The sequence below is a fragment of the Leptinotarsa decemlineata genome, unplaced genomic scaffold (genome assembly GCF_025532065.1).
Source record: "Leptinotarsa decemlineata unplaced genomic scaffold, Ldec_3_MD MMD2_P_RNA_scaffold_14, whole genome shotgun sequence".
NCBI lineage: Eukaryota > Metazoa > Arthropoda > Insecta > Coleoptera > Chrysomelidae > Leptinotarsa > Leptinotarsa decemlineata.
The window spans coordinates 6,227,709-6,250,923 of NW_027412528.1; the positions used below are offsets into that span (position 1 = coordinate 6,227,709).

At 33.3% G+C, this 23,215-nt stretch overlaps 2 protein-coding genes and 1 long non-coding RNA gene across 6 annotated transcripts; all 3 read left to right on the forward strand.

The window, feature by feature from the left end:
• The first annotated feature begins 953 nt into the window (after positions 1–953).
• On the forward strand, positions 954–2,180 carry LOC141483098 (uncharacterized). Its single transcript, XM_074177381.1, has 3 exons — positions 954–1,195; positions 1,255–1,476; positions 1,533–2,180. The coding sequence occupies exons 1-3, from the start codon at positions 1,145–1,147 to the stop codon at positions 1,758–1,760; spliced, it is 501 nt and encodes a 166-aa protein (XP_074033482.1). The 5' UTR covers positions 954–1,144; the 3' UTR covers positions 1,761–2,180.
• A 1,581-nt stretch (positions 2,181–3,761) lies between these two features.
• LOC141483095 (uncharacterized) lies at positions 3,762–7,372 on the forward strand. 4 transcript variants are annotated; one of them, XM_074177377.1, is made up of 4 exons: positions 3,762–4,061; positions 4,414–4,532; positions 4,745–4,870; positions 4,950–7,372. In XM_074177377.1, the coding sequence occupies exons 1-4, from the start codon at positions 3,889–3,891 to the stop codon at positions 5,009–5,011; spliced, it is 480 nt and encodes a 159-aa protein (XP_074033478.1). In that variant the 5' UTR covers positions 3,762–3,888; the 3' UTR covers positions 5,012–7,372. The 4 variants fall into 4 exon arrangements, with proteins under 4 accessions (XP_074033478.1, XP_074033472.1, XP_074033475.1 ...); XM_074177371.1 differs by having other exon boundaries at positions 3,762–4,870; XM_074177374.1 differs by having other exon boundaries at positions 3,762–4,532; positions 4,745–7,372.
• Positions 7,373–12,642: 5,270 nt separating this feature from the next.
• Positions 12,643–15,026, forward strand: LOC141483099 (uncharacterized). Its single transcript, XR_012465907.1, has 3 exons — positions 12,643–12,756; positions 12,810–13,939; positions 13,995–15,026. It is a non-coding gene; the product is annotated as an uncharacterized lncRNA (long non-coding RNA).
• Positions 15,027–23,215: the final 8,189 nt, after the last annotated feature.

Below are 23,215 nucleotides of genomic sequence, written 5' to 3' on the forward strand. Positions count from 1 at the left end.
GTCTGATATAGGGGATTATGGAAGGGCAACAGCCTTACAACATACAGCTTTTTTCGTCTGAACCTACAGCCTGAGATCGAGTGGAAAGTGAATAATTGTAAATATTTTCATGTGATAATCTTCGGAATAAGAAATTTCCTGCTTCATCTTTGAAATTATTCTCGAAAAAACTGATTATTTCGGGATCAGGAGACTCATTATTTGTGATGCACTATTTAAAACCTTTGGTGTAGTAATTGCGACCTCCGAAAACACACGAGGGCACTAAATCACCTGTCGGCTAACGTCAAGGTCAGGTAGGTATTTGCGGCTAAGCTAACAGTGTAGATGGGAGTGGGTTAACCAAATTATCAAATTTAAAATATATCCTAATGGGCGCCAGGTAAATTCAATCCTCAAACTCCCTATGTGACTAACAACATTTCTAATTTACCAACCTAATGTTGAAATAAAAGATAAAGTTCCCAAAATGATTTATTCATTTTGTGGTCTCGCAAAAAAAACAATGGTATGAGAATATATCTATCTTATAACAGCCATAAAGAAAAAAACAACTTCAGCGACATCAACAACGTCTGCATATATCAAACAAACATTCTTTCAATGATTTTCCGCTAAACTATAACACCATTTATAGATATATGTACGTGTCCGATAGAACCTACACACTATCAATACCCCCAATGAAGTTAATAGTTACTTATGTATCAAGGGAATTAGGAGGGCCTTAATTACCGATGGCAAAGTTTGCGTCCCGAGGGCCTCTGGCCCGAGGTTATTGAGGCTCATTAATTCCCGTGGTACATAGATAATTTTATTTCTGACCGATTTCAATGAAATTTTGTTCATTTTTGAAACGGAAAAATGTACCAATTCATTACCTTCCCGGTATATTTGAATCAGGTACCGTTGATTATAGTAGAGTTTTCTTGTTGCTAGGTTGTTGCTATGTTACTTGTTTATAAACAGAACTTTGTTATCAAGCTGTGTTTGCGGTGAAAACGTGTTTTCTACCCCAAATATAATGGAGGATATTTTGAAAAAAGCTGAACAAGCAAGAGAATCATTAATTCCATCGAAAAGTGAAGCCGTATACCAAAAATAATACAAGATATATCTGGACTGGCTGACACGGAAAAATGTTATGCCAAAAGATGTCACTGAAACTGTATTTCTGGCATGTTTTCAAGAACTGGTAAGGAATTTTCTATGTTTTTCGGTAGATTTGGTAGTAATTGTGTTTATTCGTTTCAGTCAGAAACGTATAGTCCGAATTCTTTATGGACTAAATGGTCAATGCTAAAATCGATGGTGACTATACATGAGAAACGAGATATCACCAAGTTCAATGAATGCCATGCTTTTTTGAAACGGAAGAGTAAGAGTTATAAGCCGAAAAAGTCTGCTGTTTTATCTCCTAAAGATGTTATCAGATTCCTAAAGGACGCTCCTAATGATATTCATTTATTGCATAAGGTAATTTTTTTCTTATTTTCGTTTTTGTGTGTATTTATTTCCTTTTTTTGTTAAAGGTTGTTTTGATTATGGGTTATTTTGGAGGATGCAGAAGTCAGGAACTTTTGAATATGAAGATATCGGATATAGAGGACCGGGATTCCGTTATGGTAGTGAACGTACCGGAAAGTAAAACTGGTGTATCGAAGAAATTTACAGTTGTGGATGAAAAAGAGTTCTCCGCTTTGCCTTTATTAAGACTTTATATGTCTTTTTTGAGCTTTATTGAGCTTCCGACAAAATAAATGTACATCTCAGCCAATTGGAAAAAACATGTTTGGGAAAATCCCCAGCAAAATCGCAATGTATTTAGGATTGCCAAACTCATCTTCCTATACGGGACATTGCCTTCGTCGCACTTCTGCTACTGCTCTAGCCAATGCAGGAGCAACTATGACTAACTTAAAAAGACACGGAGGTTGGAAAAGTTCCACGGTGGCGGAGGGGTATTTGGAGGATAGCATCGAATTGAGAAATAAAACGGCCCTATGTTGTCTACTTTGTCATCAGAAGAGGCAGGTACCTCGACTGTAGTGAACAGAAGCTCCAGCCATACAAAAGAAGAAATTGTTTCCAGTGGCGGAAGTAATTTTCAGGGAACATTTCAAAATTGTACATTTATTATTTGTAATGACGTGAATAAATAAAATATGGTTCAGTTTTCATTTCTATTTATTTTTACGTGTGAAAGGCAGAGGGAATTATAAAATCTATAATGTCCCAAGGGAGTTATGACCCTCTTTATTGATAGCGTAACTATGACGATATAAGCTTATAATATCCCGGTTAGAAATAAACAGTATTTATGATTAATAGCATTTAGTAATACCTATGCGTCGACAACGCAAATAAGGAATATTATGGATCACGCATATCAGAAATCATGTCAAAGAAAAAAAACAAAAGTTTGATCTATAGTTCGTCGATGTAATTTCATTTCATATTCAACGTTTGAAGCTAGATAATCCGCAGAAATCAAACTTACGAAGCGGAAGGTAGGCAAAAGTTAGCATTGCGAGAGCTCTGGCGCATGCGCATACTATTTCATGATTACCATTCAATTTCCGCTTCATAACCACAAATCGAATGGACATTCGGTTTAAATAGAACAGAATTCGGAAAATTAATGGCATAAATAGGAAAGTAATGTTCAAATGTCAAGTATACAGCAAAGACTTGCGTGTTTCCAACAGACTCCACAATGGAATCTCCAGAAAAAAGTGCATCTGTTTCAGATGACCCCGCGGTATGGAACCATATTCGCCTCCAAAAAAAAAGTACCCAAGAGAGGAATTATTTTAAAGGAGGCAAACAGTCGCTTCTAGCTAAAAAAGCATATATAGCCTCTCTGGAAGACAATCCGGTACCAATCGGTTCAGTGGATCGAGCCAAAAAACTGTCCCAACAGGCATATTGGGAGTTCGTCATTCCGATATTCACGGATATGGAGTTTTTGCCTTGAAGAATTTGAAAAGTGGAATTTGGCTTGGACCGTATGAAGGAATTCTAACTGACGTGAAAACAGAGATCGGATATGCTTGGGAGTTGCGAGATGGAAAATTTATTGATGCAACTGACGAAACTACCTCAAACTATTTAAGGTTCGTAAATTGTGCCAGAACCCAGCAAGAGGGGAATCTTGAAGCCTTTGAGTGTAAGGGCGATCTATATTACAAAACCAAAAGAAATATACTGAAAGGAGACGAACTTCTTGTTTATTATGGGATATCATTTGCAGAAAGTTTAGGCATTGACATGAAAACCTATTATGGCGAAAAAGATGCAAAAAAGTGCCTCGCCCTTGCAACAGGCGCACGAGTGCATCTACACATAATGTGCATGATGAAGACTAATAAACATATCTATTTATCATTTTGTAAATATTTCCAACCATAATGCTGTTACAATATTGGTTGTATATAAATGAATAAACATAGTTATTAGTTAAAAAAAAATATATGTTCAGTCCTCGTGAATATAAACATTAATTTATACCCAATTTATCGCGAGTATACAATGACAAATGAAAAAATTCCACTCTTCACAAAAAGAGGATAGATGCTTCTTGAAAACAGAATAACACTACAAGACCAGAAATATATATGGCTACGTGTGTGAAGACTCTCGCCGGTCACCGTTTCTCGAAATTAATATTTAACAATATACATATATGTGGCTAAGTGTGTGAAGACTCTCGCCGGTCACCGTTTCTCGAAATTAATATTTAACAATGTATATATATATATATATATATATATATATATATATATATATATCGCTTCCCGGCAAGAAAAGTGTCACAACACATATTAGGTACAAAATGACATAATCACAGCATTAAATAGCGCGTATTTCATTTGTCCGGCTGAAAAAATGTCGTTATTATGTTGCGCATGGTTACCGCTAGATGGTACTGAGTTCTCTTTTTCACGGAGCCGTTTTGCTCCGAACACCGGCGTGAACAGTGTCACATTTGTGTTAATACAGAGTACACGAGTACTGTGTCGCCAGAAAAGTGTTTTAACGTGTAATGTGACTTTTTATCGGTAAGTTTTACATTCTAATATTAGAATTGTTACTGAAAAGGCGGCACAATCTAAGTTATGACTGTATTGTTGACGAAAAAGCATTGTAAATATTGCCAGATCATACAAAAAACAGACATAACCTGTAAAGGGTCTCTTTTTTTACTGTTTCTGATCTATAATCGCGATTTAGGGGAGTTTATAAAAACGCAACACATGTAGTGTCGTTTTGTTGTAAACTTTTATAATAATCACGAGTTATATGTTGTGTTCGGTCTTTTTTTCAGTATGAAATTGAACGCATTTTCAATGCCACGTTGCGTATTTTATTTATTTATTAGTACTAGTCTTTACTAATTATCCATTTTTTTAGGATCAATATGAATAATAATAGTCGGGCAGCATTGATATTACAACTGGCTAGCGAGAAATGTAACGAACAAAATATTTGTAATCAAAATGCTTTGAAAGGCGATGATGTTTTAATGCAAGGTTAGTGTTTCATATTATAGTCAAATATAAATAAATGTAATGTTACGCACCGATGTTGCTAGTGGTTTATGAACTGGACCATGTTCTTGTGGTCTTGGGTTCGATTCCCGGATCAAACGAAAAGTATTTCGAAATTTCGAACTTTGCTCTGGTACGGAATCAGACGGCCGCATGTCAGTTGTCCAGGGATACTTATTTATTTTGTTTTTTAGATCTCGACACATCTACTTCGGAAAAATGTGAAAATAAGCATTACGAAACTGAAGATCAGAACATAATGCATACGCAATGTATAAGTCCAAGTATTATTGAAAATATTAGAGAACCTTTCTGTACAGGTTTGTTAATATTGAACTGATATTTAAATTGTACTCTTATTTTAAGGTTTGATAAATCGAATTACTCTCATTGTTTTAGATGGAAATACAACATCAGATAAAGAAAATGTTTATTTCGAAGACAGTGGTGAACAGTGTTAAAGACCCAAATTTTAAAATTGACTGTGGGTATACGAGTTCTACCTCAGGCAGTAGCGTTGGTCGGCCGACTATAAGAAAACGTATTAAGCGGAATTCACCAATATTGTCGGAAGAGAAGCATCAAACCCAACCTTACGTAAATATTGGTGTACCAGAGAATTTGGCTGTGACTCCTTCTACTTCTAAAAATATTTCACAGTGCAAGCGGTCTATATCTTCTGATTCCTCTTCATTGACTTCCTCGTCGAATAGTAGCAGCAACAGCAGTAGCAGCAGTATCAGCAGCAGCAATACTATTTCTAAGTCTAGGTCACCTGAAACTCGCTGTAGTTCTAATGATACAGTACTATCCTCTCTGCCGTGTAACCAAGAAAACGTACCTAACAATAATGTTCCTGAGCAGATTATGAGTCCAGTACGTAAATCTGGCAAAAAACGTAAATCTTGTGTGAATGAATGGTTGTCAAATAAAGCAAAAATATTAAGAAACACCGGAAAACCTTACACTTCTCGTTCTAAGTCACAAAAAAAATGTCTGCAAGATGCTAGAAACCTCCGTGTGGTGAAAAATGCAAATTAAAATGTACTCAAAAAATAAACGATATTAATAGATCTAAAATATTTGAAAACTATTGGCAATTAGGAGACCTGGCTGCTCAACGTAATTTTATTCATAAGAACATGAAAACGATTATTCCTGCGTTTAGATTTACGGGTAAAATTCAACCACGAAAACTGAACCATAGCTTTTATTTCCAAATTAATGAAGAGCCTATTCGAGTATGCAAAACTTTTTTCAGGGCAACACTAGATATTAATGATCGTGTCATCAGAACTGTTATTGAAAAATCTAAAGACGGTTTTCTTGAACAAGACATGAGGGGCTAACACGGCAATCATAGCAAAGTTGCAGAATCTATTCGCCAGGGTATCAGAGATCATATCAATTCAATACCAAGAATGGAATCTCACTACATAAGAAAAAACTCGTCAAGGAAATATATTGATGGGGGAAAGTCGCTCAATGATCTTTATAGAGATTATAAAACCTTGTGTGACTCTAATAACGTACCCTATGCAAATGAAACATTGTACTCAAGAATTTTCAATGGTGAATTTAATATCAGTTTCTTCAAGCCGAAAAAAGACTTAGAAGTCCAGTATTTGAAACACATTGAAGAGAAGGACCTTTCCCGAATTGAGAAAGACGCTGATAAAAAAACCTCTGGTCCAAATAAAATGATTGCAATTTATGATTTGCAAGCAGTCCTGCAAGTTCCACGAGGCAATACATCTATTTTTTATTACAAATCCAAACTTAATACCTTAAATTTCACTGTGTCTCTAATTAGTGATGATAAAACCGATTGTTTCTATTGGCATGAGGGAGAAGCAAACCGCGGAGCTGATGGAATTGGATCTTGTTTGTTCAAGTTTATTCAAAATAGGGTGGTGAATTACGATGGACCAGGCTTGGATCTAATATTCTACTCTGACAATTGTTGTGGTCAGAACAAAAACAGATTCATAATTTCCATTTACTTGTATGCGCTTTTAAAATTCCCTAGAATAAAGTCTATAACACATAAGTACCTAATTACTGGACATACACAAAATGAAGCTGATTCTGTTCATTCAACAATAGAAAAACAAATACAGAGAAGACTCAGGTCAGGTCCAATTTATGTTCCCAGTCAATACGTTGAAGCTACTAAATCCGCTAAGAAGAAAGGCAATCCCTATACCGTGACAGAAATGTCATCTACTGATTTTTATTCATTGAAGCGCCTGTCTGAGAATATTGGGTTAACTATAGCAAAGTCTTTTAAAATTTTTGAGGTGAAGATTTTCAAATTAATGCAGGACGATCCTACAAAGCTGTTGTTTAAAACCTCTTTTAAAGATCATCAGTTCTCCGAAACAGTTTTAACGCGAAAAAAAAAATCTTAATTCAATATCTCTCAAACTCGCATATCGATCTAAACCGAAACTCAAAGAAAATAAACTGAAGGATCTTTTGGATTTATTACACAATAACCATATTCCCACCTTCTATGAGTCTTTTTATAAATCTCTTAGATGAATAATTTAGCTTTTTTTTAGTTGATTTCACGTGGAAAAGAATTATTTCACCTATGAAAAAGTTTGTTTTGTTTTTTTTCCTTATTTCAAAAATATGTTGAAGAGAGGGTTTTAATTAGTTATTTTTTTATTGTATGTGCCTGAATTTTATAAGTAAAGACAGTTAACCAATAAAAGTAATGATGATGATTGCATTTAGACGTATGTAGTTTCATGTTAGTTCTAAGATTAATATTTTTTATTGTTATCGGCCAACGAGTGTTTTGAGAGTGATTTTTGATTATGTCAAAACTAGTAATTTATAAATAAGAAGTTATTTTTTGTTGTTTTTATTTTATTTTAATGAGAAGTTTATAAATTGGTTACTTTTTCTTTATTTTTAATTAATGTTGAAGAATTTTGATAATGAAAATAAAGGTGATTACATACATCATAATGTGTATTATTTTTCAAGCTACAGAAATTTCAATCGAAAAAAGAGTCACAATATTCATTAAATCAAAAGTTTCTTAAAAGTTAGTTACCAAAAAATATAATTTTGCTATTGAATTCAAAACCTTATAATGAATATATAAATAAGCTATTTACACACCATGTTTCAGCAATCTGACTATTATAGTTTTTGAATTATTGTCGTCCAGATGAACAAAAAACTATTAAAGTTGCATTTTCTCGAAACAGCTATTTTTGTATTCCGACACTTTTTTTGCCGGGAAGCGATATATATATATATATATATATATATATATATATATATATATATATATATATATATATAATGGTCATTATGAGGTCAAATTATTACTCATTTGGGTCACTTTGAGAAATTGCTGGTCGTTTTGAGGAAATCCCCAAACTGCTAGGCCATTCAGCGGATATTTTGGGGTCTAATTAAATACAGAAAGGTGTTTTTGGAAAAGTTCCTCAAAATACTAATATTTAATTCAATGTGGGTTTTCAGGGATATTTTCTTGAAGTGACCATTTTCCGAAAGAGGTGATTTCGGGGTACATTAGTAAAGTAAATTTTTATGTGATTTGGTTCTAAGGACACAGGTAGGATGTTATCCAGCAAAAGGTATTCTGAAAAGATAATCAAGTATGAAATTAAATATTGTATGTGTTTAGTTAACTAAAATATAGTAAAGGCACAGGTAAAGTTGTTATCCATCAACAGGTATTGTGAAAAGATAATCAAGTATGAAATGAAATATTGTAGTTAACTAAAATATAAGTAGTATGTTGTTTTAATATGATATATATCTTTATAATCAACCAGTGATTACACATCCGTCATCAATAAAGTCCTAATAAAACTAATAAAACACATACTTTTGTATAGTTAGTAGGCTTTTCTTTCTACAAGTGAAAAACAAACACAAAAAAAGTTAACGTTTGCATTCAATCAACGAAAATGTTATTTTCATAATAGCTACCATTACTCAACAGAATAAAGTGTGTCGACATGCGCCGAAGGAGGGCGGCGTAAATCATTGTAGCATACAGTTATCCAATTTTTTTTGAAATAATTGGTTATTGAAGGATTTATTATTAAAAATGGTGGCTTATTAAACTTTTTGTAAAAATTTATTCAATATTCCTGTAGTCAAATTTTAATGACCGCCTCTGTCAGTGCACTTTGGAAGTCATCATTCAGTGGAAATGTGAAAGATGGAGTACTTAGCGTTTTCCACAGAAACCTATTTCTTGGGAGAAAGAAGTCATTTGTTTCCCGTTACTCCGGCACAAATTATTGCTGGTGTAATAAGGTAGATTCGGCATACCTTATCTTATCACACAGGAAGAATTTGTGCCGGAGTCACGTGACTTCTTTTTCCCAAAAATAGGTTTCTATGGTATCCAGTAAACAATACATCTCTCTCATTTCCTCTGAATGATGACATCCAAAGTACATATGCGGTCCGGTTAAAACGGGTTGCATTTTGATTTTAAATATTGAAACTATTGTAATTTAACTACAGGAACACAACCTAAGTTCTTCCAAAATGTGTAATAAGCCACCATAAATCCTTCAATAACCAATCATTTTATAAAAGTTGGCTTAAAAATTTCTAAATTCTCCGCTTCCACCTTTATGAAGCGCCACTGTTAAATTAAACGTCATCAAATTTCAATGTGTCACTGTCAAAGAGCATATTTCCGGAAAGATATCGGTCAGCAGTGTCTCCGTTTTGCGTGTAATTACACGAAATGCATGTAATTTTGATGCTTTGCATGCATTTTTCGTGTAATAGAAATATGAGTGCAATTTCGTGTAATTTGAAATGGTGAAATATTTTTTTTTCAAATATATAGTTTTTATTGACAAATAGATTATTTACACAGAACAAATTAAAAGACCAATACCAGGCCTAGAACACAACCAAAGACTATAAAGTTACTCTTTGACACAACTCTTGCTATTGCTATTGGTCACGTCCCCCAGGTAGCAGCGATTAAAACAGCTGTACCGCTGAAGGTGGTAGACGGCAATTGGTGAATTCAGCTGCTGGATGAAATTCAAGCGCTTTTTTCTTCGCTGAATGATATCGCTGTATGATCTGACAGTTGACAGTTCTCTTTATTTGTAAACAAATTTCAGGAGTGAAAATGAGCTATATATTTCTTAACGACTTATTCATAATATCTTGAACGTTTGGCACCGGTAGAATCAACAATATGATATGTACCCATGAATGTCACTAAGGGTGATAAAATGTCTATTTATCCATAATGTCCCTTACACATAACACAGTCTCATTAATAACATTTGTGCTTTAGCCCATAAATGAATCAACTAAAAATTTATTTTCCATTTTTTCTTTTGTTTTTCAAAAAACTTGACATTTAGCATGATATTTGACATATAATATGCCGTCTAGTGGATACAAAAAGCGCTTTTATGCTGCATGCAGTACAGCGCTGTATGCTTTTTTCTTCTGGACGTAACTATTGACTGAGGGGGGGTTATCACGAATAATTTGTTATAAGAGACCTGAAAAATTTTGTGCGTGAAGAATTGTTATTTATCCACGAAAATATGTGTGAGATGAGATGTTCTCACTTTACTGTCGTTTTATGCGTATTTATCTCGCATGATAAAAGAAGGTGAGAAAGCAAAAACGTGCGAGATTCATAGGAATTTTTTGTGTTATTTTACAAAAATGTTTGAGTTTGTAGGAATCAATCCAACATCAACCAGATAAATTCTTTTTTCAAAGAAAAATATCTGGCTGAAAGGGGATTCGAACCCACGATCTTTCGATCGTGAGTCGAGCACACAAACCACCATGCTAATTCCCGGCTAATAAAGATATAATAAAATATTCAATTAAAAATCTTGGAACCCTCTACTCGTACTTCTGCTTTAGATGTAAAAACTAAAGTATGTAGTATATAATGATTTTTTTTTACTACTAACCTGAGAAATTGCTATTATTTACTCCATTCCCCAAACGAGAATTAATATTTCTCACCCTTGGTGAATAATATGATAATAAAAAAACCCAGTCTGAATAGAAACACGCTCCACCCTACTTGATATTCCGATATATTCAACAAATTGTTAGGAAAATACTAATGCCAAAATTAAAATTATTAATATATCAATCTTAGTAATGAAAAAAATTCTGTATATACCTCGGCTGAGAAAGCTATTATTTACCTCGCACATTATATCCCTCGGTGCTACGCTCCTCAGGATATAAAAATGCTCGGTAAATAATAGCTCACTTCTCACCCTAGGTATATAGTATACTATTAATACGACAGATGATTGATTTATTACGACAAATGATTTTTTACAGATACTTATTACAAAACGCTTTCTTGCTGGAGGAAGTTATCAAAATGATATTGGTAAAAGTAATATATGCCCAAGTAAGCCAGTCATTTGTTAGCAGAACTATTGATGAAGTAGTAGAATAGTAGAATATATGTTTTCAGACTACCAATTTCCTGTAGTAATTGGATTAATGACGTACACATGACACAAATAACAATAGTTCCTCCAACAGAAGATGATGAACAATTTTTCTCCATTATTTAATTTATATATTTTGAATTTTAGAATTCTCCTTAACATACTACTGGAAAATGTCAAAACAGGCATGACACTCAGTGGTCCAAACATGAAACATAATTATTTCGTGACCTAAACCAGGGTTTACACGTATAACAGGCTGATCATCTTGTAATATTGTCGTGGATCGCTTTTCATTCACGTATGCGAGATTCATGTATACGTGACGCAAATGAGATGAGAATAATCCCCCAGTTAGGTGTCTTCTGTCTGCTCTTTCGTTCTCTGCTTCTCTGATATAAATGACAGATGACAGTTGACAGTGATGACAAAGGCAACAAAAAATTTTGAGTGAATGTTTAAAATTTTGGTGTCACATCCACATGTCACATCCACATTTTATATTATGATTTAACTGAATGGTTCCAATTTTAGTATCTACCGATCTTCCCTCTGACAAGGGGATTCGTACTCGGTATTTTATTTCGGTACTAAAATTTAGCAATAAATTCATCAATGCATTCAGTTATTTCATAACTTCCGTATATATGCTCTCAGAATCCAAACCTGTCCTAACAACTTAAAAAAACTCAATTTCGGAGAAATCAATATTCATGACATATTCACTGACCTGTGATTTGATTGATACTCGCGGAACAAGTAGGGTAAGCTGATATTTGGATTTTTGCTATAGTTATGAATAATCGTAGTATGAAGTCAAAATACAGAATTTAAGAAATAGTTCCCACGAACGATTCGCAGAATTGCGAGTAATTCAAGAATAGCCTTCCCGACAAATTTCAGAGCAGAGGTCCCAAGTCGCCTTGATGATATAAAAGGAACTGGTCTATGCAATGCGTGTAGAAGGCGGTGCAATTTTGGTCAGTTGCGTGTAATTTCATGGTTCTAATGGTGTCATTTTGAAATTTACAGGTGGAGACACTGCTGCTCAGCCAATCAAAAATGGTAAGAAATAATTGATAATCAACTGTTACCCTTGACACAAATTTGCAATTGGATGCTCAAATCAACAAAATTTTAAATGATAGAAAATGAACATTAAAGAAAAGTTAAAAGTCAGAAACGCTACCTGAAAGATATTATAACGAACAGAAATGCCAAATAATCATGATATCATCAAACAGAATGCATACCAGACAGAATGCGAACAAAAGAGAAATGCCATCGTGATGTCATCGAGTCAATGACAAGCCCCTGCGTTACATCTAAATAGTGATGAATACCTACCATATGAACTAAACTGACAGTACGAGTATACAATTTTATTACTATACACCGTTGCCACAGCTACTCCGATCGGAGTAGATCTACTTCTATTGATTATTTTTTACTCCGCTACTCCAAATTATAAAATTCTACTCCATTTTAACAATTACTGGTCGCTTGTGAAATCTCCATAAATGATCATCTTGTATCCTCCCTATATAAAAATGGCATGGACAACATCTAGAAATGATGTACTGCTGCTCTGGCAACACTGCAGTCTGCAGTTTATTGCTTTGTGTTCTGTGTGCACACTGCACACAGATAGTCAAATGTCAAAAATAAATAACATAATGTTATTTTTGTACGAAGAAACTAAACAAAGTATGTATTTTGTTGAGGGCAATTATTATGGATAAGTAAGTTTGGTACAATATCCCAATCCACTTTTTTCATGAATATATTTTTACAGATTTATTATTAGAAAACCCAAAAATATTGGGGAACCTGTTGCCTCCTCCTCCAAATCAACAGAATATGTTAGTGAGTCAATAACATATCCCCAATCTCCAGATAAACCAGATACCAGTACTTGTGAAAAATCGAGTGACTCAGAAAATAGCGAGTTTTCTGAACAACCACCAAAAAAGAAAAAAATACACTCAAAAATTTAGAAATGTTTGGTTGGAAGAATTCCTCTCATTACAATGTGTAAAGCAAGAGCCCATTTGCAAGATATGCGATAAAAAATTACCTTGCAACTACAACCATATTGATAGACATTTCAAAAGTAAAAGTCATAAATTAAAAAGTAACATTCTGAAAACAACTGCTCAAATCCGGCAATTTGTTGATCCTAAGAAAGCCCATGAAAAAAATTCCGTGAAAGCTGCCGAACTTAAACTTACAGTATTTCTTCATGAACACAATTTGCCTTTTCTCTTGATGGATCATTTACCAAAGTTGATAGCATCTACATGTCCCGATTCAAGCATTGCAAAACAATTGGAAATTGGAAGAACAAAGGCTACAAATTTAACCAAAAATCAGTTGGTTGAAGAAGCTTTAACAGAACTAAAAGAGCATTTGAATATAAATAAATTATATAGCTTAATAATTGATGAAACTACTGACATCTCAACTAAAAAATCCATGGCTGTCATTATAAGATTTCACGATAATGTTTCTATAAAAGATAGATTTCTAGGGCTGATAGAAGTTGAAAATGGTACTGCCAAGTGTTTGTTTGAAACTGTTTTGAAACTTTTAAAAGATAATAATATAACTATAGAAAATATGACTGGTTTAGGGGCCGATAATTGCTCTGTAATGATGGGTAATAAAGTAGGGGTGCAAACCAAATTTAGAGAAATTAACCCTAAAATAATAGTCATGGGTTGCATATGCCATTCATTACATCTATGTGCATCAGCAGCAGCTGTAAAATTGCCCAAGTCTGTGGAAGAATTTTTGAGAAACATCATTAATCACTTCTCAAATAGTGCCAAGAGAATTGAGGGTTTCAAAGAATACCAGGAATTTTTAAAAATAAAACCTTTGAAACTTTTGAAAACAAGTCAGACAAGGTGGTTATCATTACAGGTATTATATTTTAATTTTGAGGTCTAAGGAAAATCTAAATAGTATTTACTTACAGGCGGCTGTTGAAAGGATCCTTCAGTCATGGGATGCACTCAAACTATATTTTACAAATGCTGTTTTCACAAATGATTTGAGAATTACGTCCCAAATATTAGAAAACTTGAAAACCCCAATTTATAAAATTTATTTCTCATTTCTTTCATAGGCCCTTGGGTATGTTAATACCTTGAACAAAGAATTCCAAAGTGAAACATGTAAAGTGGATGTGTTGCTAATAAGAATAACAGAATTGTACAAAACTTTTCTACGAAATTTCATAAACAAGAAATACTTGGATAAAACACCTATCGATGAGGTAAATATTGGAAATCCTCATATTTCCTCAAACTTGAGGAAATGTATTTTGGAGCCAAAGTTGAGCAGATTATTGATAGTGAATCCTTAGATAAAAATGAACTCTCAAAGTTCAGAACTAATGCTCTTGGGTTTTATATAGAATTATATAAACAAATAACAAAACGGATTGATTTCAAAGATCCACTATTATTGTACATTAAAAAATTTTCTCCCAAAGAGGTTCTATCTGATAATCATCTTTCTATTACAAAAATTTTGGATTTTTTCCCTCAATTAATCCCTTATGTTGATGTAGAAAACTTAAATTCTGAGTACCGTTTAGTGAGTTCTGTGGCAGATCTTCAAAGTAAAGTACATAAGAACTTTGAAGAATTTTGGAATTCTGCAACGGAAATCAAAAATGGTTTAGATGAAATTATGTTTCCCAATTTGTATCAAGTTATTAAAGCCATAATGACAATTCCACATTCTTCGGCAGCAGCTGAGAGAATATTTTCCCAACTTTCTTTAATTGAATGTAAGCAGATAAATCGATTAGAAGTTGACACTTGCGATTCAATAATGCATACAAAATCACTTTTGGGATTATAGGGAGATTTGTGTTACCAATTTGAACCTTCTGCAAGACTTATCAAAAAAATATCTTAAGTTGTGTTGAAACCAAAATCTTTTTATAAAGTTAGTGCTATGAAATAGCCATTTACATTATTCCTATTTCTGTTTGAGTTTTCTAGAGCATTTACTTGTTTGTATTTGAACTGAAAACGTACTTATTTTTAATGGTAACTGTGATAAATGAAATGATTTAGTAGTAGGATTAAGGAGTTATATTTTTTGTTTTTGTGATGAAAATATTTTTTACATTGTTTATTAAGAAGTTATAATTTTTGTTTTGATATTTAAGTTTGTTAAAAATCATTAAATCATTCATTTTGTCTTTAAGCCTTTAACAATTCTGCCTTTTATTTAGACTCGGACAGATTGCTTAACAATATCCTGCCAAATATTAGTAATGGGAATATTTCGAATACCAAGAATCGACAGTAAGCGAATTACTGGAGGTCCTGAAAACTCATGAAAAAAGTGGCGTTTTCTTGACGAGGTTCTAATTCTATAACATTAACAACCTTTTATTGACAGATCAACACGTTCTCGCCTGGCGGGAACGTACCGATCTGTCAACAAAACGGAGAGACTAGTTGTTCTAGAACAAGAACGGCGTCAATAAAGGGCTACTAAAGTATTCGAAAACTTTGGACTGTCATTTGTCATATTTTCAAGGAAAAGGAACTCTAAACAGATTAATTCGTTTTGGAAGATTTGGATTTATTACACTTGATGAAGTCCAAGTGGTTGAAGGTGAAGTCAGACGATTTAATGTAAAGAAAGATAGATAATTAATGAATAATTTGGAATAATCCATCCATATTTACACCCTTTATCAATTGGTTGTCAACTGTCAAATGAACTTGTCATGGCAACACAAAAAATCGACTATCTTAACTCTACTCGAACGCAAACACTTTCAACAGGCAACAAGCTTTTTGACACTTCTTTAGAGTATTGTAAACTTTGACGTCACATTCGATCTGACCAAGAGTGTTGCCGTTCAACTACTTTCCTCACTCATTATTTGTACTTTTTAATAATCATTTTCTCAACAAAAAATGAACTAAATTGAAAAAATGCGACCGGTTACCGAAAAACTTTTTTTTCTAAATCTACTACTATTTTTCAATTTCTACTCCAATTTCATACCCATTTCTGCTACTTTTTCTCAAACGTCTGTGGCAACACTATTACTATATGGTACCTTCAAGTTATAACAGAGTTCAATGTTGGAAATAAAATGCATTGGCATTTATTTATTGAATAAATCATTCTTTTGTAAAATATATTGTTTCTCAATATTTTTACAAGAGTGATGATAGATCAGTGGTTATGATGCAGTATCTTCAAATGTCTGTGATTATTTGGTAGTGGTTCGAATCTTATACCGTCCTTCTTTTTTGTTGAACACTTTAGGATTTTTTTGTGAATTACTGTGGACGGTTTAATTAAAAACATATATCTCTAAAAAATAGTTTTTAGAAGAACTTTCAACTGAAAGAGAGAATATATCATTTTATTAACATTTTCGGTTTGAATGAATAAATACCAACTGAATGAACGATATTTTGGAAAAAGTTGTGATGGAGCACTACCTCCAAGGAAAGTAAATAGGAATGCCAGCCATAAATCACTAAAAGTGAAATGGATTGGTTAGGTACTTTCTATGTGAAAAAATATCTTGAAATATTTTACTGTTAACCAGTTATCGTCCCCCTACTAACAATAACTCTCAGAAGTGGAAACTTGTGCGAGCAATGGACTAACAGGGTCTTACCTTTTAACGTGCGATTCCTAGCACTTTAACAAACTGGTTGAATAAGAAAAGGTTGAATAATAATAAAAACCGTTGAAAATATCTCAAGGGTCATAGGAAGTTATATGAAAATAAAATTCAAAATTATGAAAAGAGTTCGAATTAAAAATTACATTGATTTTACTTGGAATGTATGGAATGGATAAATATATGAGCCTTGATTTAGCTAGAGTTGATGTCCCCAACAATAACTTCTACGAATATGACGATAATTAAAGGACTCATTGAATAATATGAAAGAAATGAGAAGATGAGCTTAAATTAGCATGTTTTTTTTTCTGTTTATGCTATAGGAGAGGACACAAATCGCCTTAAATATCATCTGATGCGATCTGAAATGAGATAAAACATCTAGAGATTTTTATTACAGGTGGATGCTAACTTATTATAAGCAATTTTGGACAAAATTATGGAAAAATAATTGTAGAAATTCAGTAGCACTTCAGTATTTAATTATTTCCAATTTTATACAGGTAGCCATAATAGGATGTTCACATGAATTAATATGAAAAGATTTTAATAATAGTATATTATGACACAAGGGCGAATAATGAAGTTTTTTGGTTGAATGTATACTCGAGGGGAGCATTGGCGTTTTTATTGAGAATGTGAATATTACGTTTGTTTTTTTAACAGTTTTTTCTTAAAATTCCTGTGACAATTATGTGATGTATGAATATTAGGTGAAACATAAATCTGCTTTGAATGGGATCTCTACTAAATTATACAGATACATGGTGCTGTATTTAGAGTTATAAAGGACGAGAATCTTGTCGAGCCAGTTTGGGAAAAACAATACATCTCAGATAGCATCATGAATCATGACCCTTTTGGGACTAATCGACCAATGTAGGACTTCAAACAAAACAATCCTGAGGATGTCTGTGGGCAGCCCACATAGGTCCTCAGGACGCGGAAATGTTACCATTTTCCGTTTTGATGGGACATCCCAGATACATTTTTGAACAAAGTTCATAACTTGACATGGATAGGTTAAACAATATAAAACAAAAAACATTAAAGTTTTTAAAATGTATGCCTAAAAAGAGATATGGTGATCATACAGGAGTCTTTAAATATTCCTCAATAGAGTAACAGCAGTGTTGAAGAAGGTAGTTTTGCACTGACATTTGAAAGCAAGTAGGCTGACAGGCCGTACATATATGGAATGACGTTATTTTTCGATTGAGATTTGTATGGGGTTAATGGCAAATTTCACTCGAAAAATGGCGTAATTCTTATATGGGTTATTTTAAGAATAAGGCACCTGTCATTACCGCCTCAATGTATTTTAATCGAGCGGAAAGAGCGACTAACTTTTGGCGTGAATGACTTAATATGGAATAGGTTTATTGTCAACAAACCACAACATAATATGACGTTACGACACAATGAGGTTGGTTAGTACTGGTACCTCCAAATCTCCCGATCACTGTAAACTTACTACCATAAAATTCAGAGATGAACACAGGATAACCCATTTTCATAATCTGTGGCATCACCGCCATGTCATCAGATCATCATAAAAAAATATTGTATTCGACAGAATTGCAGATTAGATTTCTCAACAAATTACCCTAAACCGATCAGTGTTAAAAAATCGTACGCCACCTCTCCTGAAAATCCGCCAATCGGGTAATTACCCGCAAAACAGCAACCCTGCTATTATATCTATGTTAGGATATTTGTTTCAAGACTGAAGTGGAGTTGGAGTGGTGTGATTCTAAAGTTTTGATGGGAACAAGAAATGAACGAAAAGTAGGAGTATATTGTCGCATTGGCGGTAAAAATCTGAAAGACGATTTTGTTTAAGTTGAATTGTTTTGTGAATAGCTCGACCTTTATAAACATAATATGACATTACGATATAATGAGGTTGATTAGTAATAGCATTGTTTAAAGAAAAATAAAACAGTCAGTTCCCTTATGGGAACTCGGTTGGATGCAAATGGGAACGACATGTAGATGGCACCACTCCTTGAGGCCCCAAGTCATGTCGGTTCTTATTTCTTAAAGGTATGAATTTGCTTATTTCATATTGTTCGGAACATCTTTCTTAGCAGCGTTGTGAAATGTGTTGAGAATATTGTCCATTGATACTATTAACCTATAGCCAAAAGCTTATTTGTCATTATCATTAAGATAAGAGAAGAAGAAGACTAACCTAGTTGTAGATAAGAAATGGTTGTATATATGATGACTTGCACATGTATGCTAATGTAATCAGTTGTAAATAAAACTCAGTTTACCAGTGAAACATTTATTTAATCATAACAAATAATAGGTTATGGGCCCAGGATCGCGCTAGACGTGAAACTGAGTAAAAGAAAAGCAGACATTTCTAGAAAGGGGAACGCAGAGCAGAAAAGAAGAAACATGAATACAACAGTGATTTTCCCACAACTAACCTCGGAAAACTTCAACAATTGGAAGTTCAGGGTCAAGGCATTTCTAGAGGAGAAACAAGTAGCAATAGCATTGGAAAAGGAGGTTGAAGATTATGGTACTGAAAAGGAGAAAACGGATTTTCAAGTGAAAGATGCAAAAGCAAAGTCTATTATTGTTCAATGTATATCAGACAAACATCTCGACATTGTGAAAGATTCAAAGACAGCCAAACATATGATGCTGTCATTAGAAGAAGTTTTCGAGAGAAAAAGTGCTTTTACAAAGCTTACGTTAAAGAAAAAGCTATTAACTCTCAAGTGCACAACAGACAAATTAGAAGATCATTTTCAAAAGTTCGATAGCCTAATTAGAGAGCTAGAAAGTGCAGGAAGCAAGTATGAAGAATCAGATAAAGTTTGTCACCTTCTTTTAAGTCTCAGTGAGGAGTATGATCCAGTAATTACAGCGATAGAAACCTTAAATACAAATATAACCATGGAGTTTGTTAAGGCAAGGTTACTCGATGAGGAATTAAAATTGAAAACAAAGTATAAAAATAATGCAGGTGCAGGCAACGAGGTAGCATTTAAAGGGCATACTAACCAATTTGTATGCTATAAATGTGGAAAGGCAGGCCATAAAATATTAGACTGCAGAGAAAATACAGCAAGAGAAGCATTTAGAGGCAGAAGGAGAAAGAGAGGCAGTTATTTTCAAAGTCGAGGCACACTCAGAGGAGCACATGGACAATCAAGTCAACAAGAAACAAAGAGAGATGAAAGCTCAGTTGCGTTCATAGCACTTAACTGTACCAACTTAGTGCCAAACGAAGGCTGGTTTATTCTAGACTCAGGAGCCACAGAACATCTAGTCACAACTAAGCTGGAGAAATATATGACAGACGTCACAGATTTGGAAGCACAAGTCAAAATAGGAACAGCAAAATCTGGACAGATATTAGCAGCTAACAAGAAAGGTGTATTAAAAGGACAATGTCAAGGCAGAAATATTACACTAGAAGCTCTAATTGTACAAGGTATGTCACAAAACCTTATATCAGTTTCAAAATTGTTAAACAAGGGCTTTAAAATTACATTTGAGAATAATAATAATGTAAAACAGGCAGAAATAAGTTTAAAAAACTCTACATTTCATTGTGAATCATTTAGTAATTTGTTTGTACTAAAAATTGATTGTAATCAAGAATTGTGCAATAATGCAGTTGAAGTTGAAAACATTAACTTGTGGCACAGAAGGCTAGGACATTTAAGTAGATATGGTTTGAAACAACTTAGGTTACCATTCGATAAAAATCCATGTAGTAGTTGCATTGAAGGTAAAAGTACCAGAAAACCTTTTAATCAATGTAAAAATAAAAGTAACAACATTGGGGAACTTATTCATACAGATATCTCAGGTCCAGTAGTGACACCTACTGTAGAAGGATATAGATACTTTCAAGTGATCATAGATGATTTTTCACATTTTTTAGTAGTGAGACTTTTGAAATCCAAAAGTGAAGCAAGTAACAATTTAATTGATTTTATCAAGTTAATAAAAACACAGCATGGCTGTAAAACAAAAAAAATTCGTTGTGATAATGGGGGCGAATTTTCTTCAAAATCTTTTCAGGATTTTTGTAAACACAGGGGTATTAAAATAGAGTTCACAATACCATATAGTCCTCAACAAAATGGTAAATCAGAAAGGATGAACAGAACGTTAATGGATAAAGTAAGGACCAAATTCTCAGACACCAATTTACCAAAAGAATTATGGGGTGAAGCCATTATGTGCTCAGCTTATGAGTTAAATAGAAGCCCAACCACAGCCAATAGTGGAACAACTCCATCAGAGTTATGGTATGGTAAAAATGACCTATCCAAATTGAGAGTATTTGGAAGCCGAGCATGGTCAGTTATTTTACCAAAGAAAAATAAGCTTGAAAAGAGAGCAGAATTAAATATAATGGTAGGATATAATGAAGTAGGTTATCGTTTATGGAATGTAGATAGTCAAAAGGTTATATGTTCTCGAGATGTAGTATTTGATGAAAATCAAATTAATTATGACATAATGAGCAAATGCAAAGAGATTCTGGAAAAGCCAAATATATTAGAAAGAAATAGAGAAGACGAAGAAAAAGGAAAAGTAGAAGAAATTATTAAATATCAACAAAACAATGACTCAGAACAGAGTGAAAGTGACATAATTGAGAATGAAGAAAGTACAAACATAGAAAGTTCAGATAGTGATGAAGAGAATGTACGAAGAACAGAGGCCACGAATAGAGGAAGAAAAATAAATGTACCCAAATATTTGAATGAATACGAAATATATTCAGCATATTGCCTATTCACTTCCCAAAATGACCCAGTTTGTTATGATGATGCAATTAAAACAAATTTATGGAATGAAGCTATGCAAAAAAAATAAACGCACACAAAAGAATGAATACTTGGACAGAGACAAATTTACCTGAAGAAAAGACAGCTATACAAACCAAATGGGTGTTTCGTACTAAGGAAGATGGTACAAAGAAAGCCAGGATAGTGGCAAAGGGATTCCAGTTACAGGAGGAGAATTTTTTAGAACCAGTATATGCACCGGTTGCTAGATTGTCTACCATAAGGCTTATGCTTTCAATGGCACTGCAACAAAACTGGAAAATAAAACAGTTAGATATTCCTACAGCATTTTTGAATGAAAAATTGGAAAATGACATATACATTTATCCACCAGAAGGTTTAAAGACAAAGTCTGCAGTACTTAAATTGAATCGTGCTTTATATGGATTAAAAGAATCACCAAAAGTTTGGAATGAAATTTTTGCTCAAAAGAATAACTTTAAAAGGTCAAGATATGACTGCTGTCTATATTGTGGAGAACTTGTATACATAGTACTTTATGTTGATGACATTTTATTAATAGGAAGCAAAAGAGACATTGAAAAGGTAATGTTGTTATTAAAAGAGGAATTTGAAGCAAAAGATTTAGGAGAAGTTAGTAATTTTTTGGGAATGCATATCAGTAGAGAGAAGGATAAGTTAAAAATAAATCAGGAGAAATTTATAGGTAAACTCTTGGAAACTTTCAATATGGAACAATCAAATCCAAAATATACACCAATGGAAAAAGGCTTTCAATATAGTCCAAATAGTGAAGTTATCGAAATTCCATATAGGCAATTAATTGGAGGATTAATGTACTTATCCACCACAACAAGACCTGACATTACATTCTCAGTCTCATATCTAAGTAGATTTTTGGACAAACCAACAAAAGAGATTTGGAATGCAGGCAAAAGAATACTTCGATACCTAAAGGGTTCAAAAAGTGAAGGATTAACCTATACATTATGCAAACAAGAGTGTAATACATTAAATGCATATTCTGACTCAGATTGGGCATCTGACAAAATTGACAGAAAAAGTGTAAGTGGTTGTATTATCTTACATGGAAATAATCCTATATCGTGGTTCTCTAAAAAGCAAGGATGCGTTGCTCTCTCCACCGCAGAGGCGGAATATGTAGCAGCAGGTTTTTGTGCTCAAGATCTTATTAATCTAAAGGGAGTCATGGGTGATTTGAAATTAAGCGTGAATGCAAAGCTATATTGTGACAATAGAAGTTCAATCCTGATGTCAAAAAGTCATGAAAATTCCAAAAGGGCGAAGCATATAGATATAAAGGCACATTACTTGAAAGATCTAGTAAGTAAAAAAGAAATATCTATTGAATATGTTTCATCCAATGAAAATTTAGCTGACATTTTAACAAAGTCGTTAGGCGAAGAAATATTTGTGAAGCATAGGGATAATATACTAGTTTTATGACTCTGTTATTTTGCAATGTAGTAAAGCGATTTTGATGTGAGACCTCAAATCGAGGAAGAGTGTTGAGAATATTGTCCATTGATACTATTAACCTATAGCCAAAAGCTTATTTGTCATTATTATTAAGATAAGAGAAGAAGAAGACTAACCTAGTTGTAGATAAGAAATGGTTGTATATATGATGACTTGCACATGTATGCTAATGTAATCAGTTGTAAATAAAACTCAGGTTACCAGTGAAACATTTATTTAATCATAACAAATAATAAA